A 7,760-nucleotide genomic window follows, 5' to 3' on the forward strand; every position below is an offset into this window, starting at 1 on the left:
TGAAAGAAAAAGTTGAGAGTTATGAAATTTTTAGTATAAATTATTAAAAACAAAACAAAATAATAAATTTATTTTTTAAAATTTTAATGGATAAAATTATTGGATGCTATGTCGAGTGGAGGTACTAATTTGGAGTACATTAAACGCTGGATATGAATAATTTTCCGGTGGTTTCTTACTCTTGGTCTTTCCATTATTTAGTTAATAATTATTGTTGCTGTTAATAATATATTTATACCTTTCTGGCCCCATTCGTAATGTTCACTAATAATTTTTAATATTGTGTCTTTTCATTGTTTAAAACTACGTATGTTTTCTTATTTTATGTAATACATTTTCTCAACTTATTTCTTACTAATAAATAATTAATTAATTTTATTAAGGATTAACAAGTTAATATATTTATATATTTAATTAATTTTCTACTATAAATACAAAAATAATAAAAAAAATACTGAATTGATTCAAATTCACGAATCCTCACTTAACTCTGTCCCTAATCCCATCATTTGTTGTTTACACTGGTTTGGTATTTAACTATTCGAACACGTTCGGCATCAAATACGTTAATGATTGATACTTTATAACCATTTAGTTTAATGACAATTCTAGAGTCTTGGTATAAGATGGGTCTCAATAATTACTAAGACAATTCTCTTGTAGAAAAATATTACAGAAAAACTAGTAAGTTTAAAATAAAATAATGGAGAAAATAATCCGATAAAATTGACTTTATGCTAGTGCCTATAGTTTAGCTATTCATTTGGTATTTTGTATTATTCTAGAGTTTGAATAATTTAAGTTGGCGCTAAAAGTTTTCATAATTGGTTATTAATCTTTAGCGACAAATTATAGTATATGTTATTTATCGCGCTAAATATATTTTTTAAAGATAAATAACACTTTTAGTAAATATGGCTACAACCTCTAAAGATAAATATCCCCTTCTCTTTTCTTCTTGCCCTATTCAATGTTTAATTATATTAGGCATGTTTCAGCATGCTGCTTTGAGATTTTTGAATATCACACTAACATAATTTAATTAATTTTGCCGGATCTATACGAAATCAAAATGGTCATATATTCTAGGATGATTCAACTTTGATAAGTTGAAAATATATTAACAAATTTATTATATTGTATATAGCGTAGTCTAACTTCGTTATTTTCCACATGATACATTCTTAATCGTAGAATCTAAGTTATTAGTTTTCATCACTTCAAGTGATGATGCTTTTATAAATGTTGACATTGAAGAATTTATAATCTAATTCATATATATATATATAAGAACGTGGAATTAAGTAACTAGTCTTTTCATTAAAATAAGATGCAATGAAAAAAAATAACTTTGCTAATGAAACATGACAACTATGTTAACAATATTTTACAAGGTATTTGTTGAATGTATCTAAAGCTTATTTCACAGTATCTACTTGAAATTATAAATTAAAAAAGAGACGAAAAATTTAGATATATTACATCGAAAGGCGGTGCGTTCTAGTAGATTAAATATTTGCGCATGAAAGTAAACATGTGAGATCAGAAGTGGTACGTATAATTTGAGATTGCATATGTGTTGTTTCTCAATTAATTCGATTAAAAGCAAAAAAACGCTCTCTCTAAAAGAAAAAAATCATGTCTACGATTCAAGTTTGAGAATTCTATAATTAGGACAGAAGTTCCTTATCTATTTTTTCTAAGTTTCAATAAACGAAGCTATAGCTTATTTAAATAATAACACTATAGATGATTTATGAAATGCTTGTTTTAAGTGTGACTATATGTATATAGAGAATTAGTTATCGATAAATGAAACTGATTGTTATTTTTTTTTTCTTCAAAATTTTATCGATTTCATTACGAACAATATGTTCAAAAGGTCATGTAACATTATTTACAATCCATTTTGACAATATTATATCCGCCTTTTGTTCAACAAAATTATATAACTACAATTTTTTGGGCATGAGTGTCCCATCATATACGTAGACTGCATATTAAATAAACCAATTGGAGTTACGCAACATCTTGATTAATCCCTGCCTATTTGTTTAAATTAATTATCAGTTGAAAATTAAGACATCAACTATTTTACACGTTATCAAATTCGTCATCACAAAATAATTCCTTGCACTAATTAATCTAAAAAAATGCATGCCCACTAGACATAAATTGTTGCTAAACCCAAAAAAAAAAAAAAAATTCAATCTACTTGAAGAGTAAAAAGTGCTGAAATGGGAATATTATGCAAAATAGCAAATAATCAGCCTATGTTAGGTACTGTAGCTGAAGTTTAAAAAATTATAATCCGCGGCTAAAGTTTTATCAATTCTTTCTATTCCTTTTATTAGTATAAATTCAGAATTATATAATTTAAATTCTGATTGTATAAATCTAAAATTTTGTATATGCTAACTCTGGCTATTTCTATAAGATTTATGAAAAAATCATAATGAATTACTCAACTGTATATTGGCAAACGAATATACAAAAGGAATTTTGGAAAATCATAAATGTATAAATATAGAATTCATATATATTTATTCTGTTTGTATATTCGCAAGCGAAATATACAAACGGATAGAAATATACAAATCACAACTTTCATAACAAATAAAACTATAATTATGAATCAAAATTATTCAAACTATATATATATATATATATATATATATAGAGAGAGAGAGAGAGAGAGAGAGAGAGAGCCTTATTTATGTCTGTTCAATCTAAAATTTTCTCTATTTTATGCTAGACAGGTTTAATTATAGTTAAGGCCCACAGCCCAACCAAAACACTGTGCAGTCTAGTTCCAACTTGGCTAGACAGTTACATAATTGAAATTTGGTCTTGTTTATTATTATTATTTTATATACAAGGCAATGAGGCATGATCATACGTTTATTTTATTATTTTATGATATAAAAATATGATCAACTTGATCAGGTGTTGTCTATTTTTCATAATATAATATAATTCAAATCGTTGATAACACAAAATGTCTAATCTGAATTGAATTAATTCTTTTCAATTTCTGTATAGTATAAGTTTAATTGTATATCACGTTAAATCATATACTTAATATTGATCAAAATAATTATACATTATATGTTATTTTCCTTCAACACAAACAAACTGAACAAGTTACATTTATCAAGGTGTTGGCCAAAGGTTGAGAATAATTAGCAAGCTAAAACTTAATTAAATGATAATTTTTCATATTGGTTCAATTTTTTCAAGGCCAAATATGAAATTCAACAAGTTGTTGAAATATAATCTTCTTCAAGTTTCCATAAAATTCATCAGGAATTTGTTCTCAAATAAATTGACTCAAAACACTTTTTCTTTTGGTCCAATTTACACACATGATATTCAATTGCTTGCTTTAATCAACAAGTAAACATTATTCTATCAAGTCTCAATCTTTTACAAGCTAACTATGTTCTACTATCGATATTTAGTAGCAATTCTTTGACTTAACTTTTATGATTTCAATTTTTAAAGATTATTAATGAATGTTTAACTATGAAAATAAAATACTTTTCATTTTATTTGGAAATTTTATAGTTGGTATTGGACCATATGTTTTCTACAGAACATATTTGTTAGATGTATTTTAAAAAATAAATATGATTTGTACCCCTTTTTAAAAACTTGCAAAGTAACCAAATGACTAACTTACTTTATATGAAAATTATAAAAAATAAATTGCGTTTGATTATAATTTTTGCAAATAATATTCAATAATTTGAAGGTACTTTTCCATTTAAAAAAAAAGAGGAAAAATTGTCTGATATATCTCGCAGCTGTCATTTTTGGAGCTGATATGTCCCTCGTTATGAAAGTGGCTCATATATCTTTACCGTTATACAAACGACTCACATATACCCATACTGTTACAAATTGAGCTCATATATACCCTTCATTTAACAGAATTGAAAAAAAAATAATTTTAAATTTATATATTTAACCTTAATCTTTTAAAAATCATTTAGGGGTATATATGATCCTTCTAACAAAGTTCAAGATATATTTTAATCTTTTTATACATAAATTATTTTTTTAATATCTTTCTTATTTTTATTTTATTTTTTTCTTTTATTCCTCAATGTAAGAAAAATTTAAAACATTTTTTGCTATATTATAATTTAAAACTATTTTTAAGCTATATTGTAATTTAGTTTTTGTATTTAGAAAACAAAATAGATCATTTGTAATAAATTTTACAAGAATTTAGTGAAACATAAATAAATTTGACTATGAAAATAATAAATTTAAACTAGTCACTGAAACAAAAAAAAAAGTCAAAAAAATATATGTTTGAGAAGTATTAAGTATACCCTATAAGATTATATTTTGCTTTAAAATACTATAAAAAATTAAACTTAAAAATTATTTTTTAACTTACGTTAGAGAAAAAGGTATATATGAGTTATTTCTATATTAGTGGGATATATATGAGTCATTTTTGTGAAGAAACGTTTATCCGTCTAAATGACAAAATTAAGAGATATATCCTAAAAAAAATAAATATGAAATATTAGTTAAATTGGGTTATTTTTATATACATAAAAAGATTTAGGGATAAATTTTTGAAAAGATGGAATTTTTTCACTTTTTTTTTTCCAGAATTTATTTCACTCTGCTTGAAAATTATCTAGAATCATGTAGCACTTAAATACAGAGAAATTTAAGAATTAATAAAAGATATATCAATCAAATGTGTTTGCTATATTAATTTTTTGTGCAAAACCTTAACTACTACTAACGAGACTTAATTATAGGCTAAAGCATTAAAAAATACGAATGAAAATGCATACTGATTTTGTCGAAGTAAATAAAAAACTGATATAGTCGAAAGTGAATGTGATTACTCTTTATGGAAATAACCCTAAAAAATTGTTAGCTTCTTCATCAATATTACTGTAAATTGAAGCAATTTGCATGTCTCGCAATCTGTAAATTGACGAATTCTGATCGATAAGCCGCGCCGTTTGAACATGTCTGGGTCAAACGACGGTGACAAGAATGGGAGGAAACGTAATCTTCCTTCATGGATGAGTTCGAAACCCGGTTCAAGTGGTTCGGGTCAGAGTAAATCAAATGATGAAGGTGAGACGACGGAGACAGCTGAGCAGGCGAAAGGTAGACGCAAAACCAACCATGGCAAAACACTTCCCGACGAAGCTGAGAACGAAGCACATTTTTCAAATTTCTCAAAACTTATGGTATTGTAGAATTTTCCCGATTATACGAGCTGCTTTTCTTAAGTTATCGCGTGAATATAGGGAGTGAATGTGGAGGATTTAACTAGTCAACCCGAGTAATTTTAGCTTCAGTTATTATGGAATGTGCGAATAGTATAGGGCGTAATTGTTCACTTTGTTGATAGAACTAATTTTGACTGTTTTTCTAATGAATTTGGCTGAATTGAGAAGAATGAATGTAGAAATTTATGTTGTAGACTTGTACTGATTGTTATGAATAGGTCAAGTATAGTAGAATGAATGCTAATGATTCATACAGGACTGAAATCATTTTTAGTTGTATTTGCTATGAGATGGATCGGATCATTTAGAATGAATATAGAGGCTTCATATAGTTGACAATTTGCTAATTTTAGTTATTTAATCGGTTGGATAGCATGGAATGACATGAATATAGAGGATGAGCATAGTCAAACCCAACTAATTCTAGCTGTGTTTGTCATGAAATGTGTTGAATGACTGGAATGAATACGTATTGTTTCATATAGTCAGCCTAAGTGATTTGGGATTACGGAGTATGTTGACTGATTGATTTAGCTCGTTTGTTGTTCTATATTCTGAATGCTGTAGGAAGGGGTTGTATTTGTCCTATCAGGTTTTGTCAATCCCGAGCGTGGTACATTAAGGTCCCAGGCTCTAGAGATGGGAGCCAAGTATCAACCTGATTGGAACTCGGAATCCACACTTTTGATCTGTGCATTTTCCAATACACCAAAGTTTCGTCAAGTTGAAGCAGATAATGGAACAATTGTATCGAAGGTTTACCTCTTTCCTTTTGCTGTATAACTGATGTTGATTCTCCGCAAGTTCATTATGATAGGAAGGAGGCTGAAGTCCTAGGAGATAATGATGCGTCTAGTTTTATGTGTTTCAATGAAATGAACGAAATCTAACTGTGTTGTACTACTTGTCTTTTCTGTTTCCTATCCCTGTAGACTTCAGTTTTGTCATTTGTTTTTGAAACAGAACGATTTTGCTTGATCCTTTCTTTTATTCCAATATTTCTGCTCTATATAACTGCATGATTCATAATCTCCTTGTGGGAATGCATTCTATTATATTAATGACATTTCCTCCTCAAAAGATGATACTTCAGTCTTTATTTGAACATGGGAGGGTCTTAGACCTAGATGTCGATCTTATTCTTTTGGTGTGCGGGGAACCGTGCTTTGCACTGTATGTCGAAGTATTAGGCATCCACATGTCATGAAAATGTGTGATAAACAGTGGGTTTTATTTTGCTTAAGTTTGTTCGCGTTAAGCACCGCTGCCTTCTTTATGTGGGGACATGGGGTTACTGTTGGAGTTTGACTTTTTCTTCTACAACCTCTACTCTTTCTAAGTCTAAAAGTTTTTGCTTGTTTTGCTCAGGAGTGGATAACAGAGTGTTACAAACAACGAAAACTTGTTGAAATTGAAACTTACCTTATGCATGCTGGCAAGCCATGGAAACGTCAAAGTGTCTCTCGTGAATCCAGCCAAGGTCACCTCTCTCTGTCTTTGTCTCTCCTCCTCACCCCATCCCACCCTGTCCCAAAACACACACTGTTTGTGTGTTACAGAAGGACGGGGCTCATTAAGCTCAATATAGTGAATGATACTTACAGTTAACTTATCCATCTTGGTCCTTACAGATCAAAGACCATCAACATCAAGAAAATCTCAAACAAGAGGAGAGAAAAGTTCACCTTTTAAGACAACTGCTGCTCCTTCATCTGAGGTACTTATCTGTATTGACACAAGTTCACCATATATAGATTCGGAAAAGGATTCAAAATCAATTCATCCGGACTTGCTTTGTGATCCACATTATGTTGTTGTGACAGGAGGTACATTCTGATAAAGTAAAAGATGGTTTCTCTCCATATAAAGTGAAAAAATGGGCTATAAATGATCTTAATCGGACGATTTCATGGCTGGAGAATCAAGATGAAAGGGTAAAGTGTTGTATCTAATTTTCTGGAATCAGTTGTTTACTTATACTTGAGTTGTCAATCCGACTTCTTATCTTCATTTGGACACAAAATAGCTTTGTGTTGTCTTATTAAAAATGAAAAAAAAAATGAAGGACCTCTGTCTTCTAAAAGAAAAGGCCAAGAATTTTATGTTTCTTTTTTTGGGTAAGAGGGGGGAAGGAAAGGAGGTGAAAATTGTGTTGAGGGGATTGCGAGAAATAGTCCATCCAAGTATCTGAATGAATACTTAATCCTGCATAATTGTATGTAATTATTTGTCACAAGTTCTCTTACCTCATCAAATTTGATTTTGATACAGCCAGAGCCCCATGAGATGAAGAAAATAGCTGCCGAGGGAATTCTAACCTGTTTACAGGATGCCATAGATTCTCTTAATCAAGGGCAGGTAAATTATTTTTTGCTAAAATTTTCCACATTTTTCTATTGAATGTTTGGTTTATAGTATAAGAATTATGTTGCTGGTCTCTTACTTACCATTTTGGATATCCTTAAGTAATATATAGGAATGTCGGGGGGG

General features: G+C 29.1%; 1 protein-coding gene across 1 annotated transcript in view; it reads left to right on the plus strand.

The window, feature by feature from the left end:
* Positions 1–4,802: 4,802 nt before the first annotated feature.
* The window catches only part of LOC107021301 (DNA-repair protein XRCC1), a 5,769-nt gene continuing 2,811 nt past the window's right edge, over positions 4,803–7,760 (plus strand). The window contains exons 1-6 of the mRNA XM_015221936.2: positions 4,803–5,228; positions 5,838–6,026; positions 6,639–6,750; positions 6,902–6,987; positions 7,094–7,204; positions 7,542–7,628. Coding sequence (XP_015077422.1) covers positions 5,001–5,228; positions 5,838–6,026; positions 6,639–6,750; positions 6,902–6,987; positions 7,094–7,204; positions 7,542–7,628 — 813 coding nt within the window. The 5' untranslated portion in view covers positions 4,803–5,000. The remainder of the gene's footprint in view (positions 5,229–5,837; positions 6,027–6,638; positions 6,751–6,901; positions 6,988–7,093; positions 7,205–7,541; positions 7,629–7,760) is intronic.

This window comes from Solanum pennellii, chromosome 6 (genome assembly GCF_001406875.1).
Source record: "Solanum pennellii chromosome 6, SPENNV200".
Classification (NCBI taxonomy): domain Eukaryota; kingdom Viridiplantae; phylum Streptophyta; class Magnoliopsida; order Solanales; family Solanaceae; genus Solanum; species Solanum pennellii.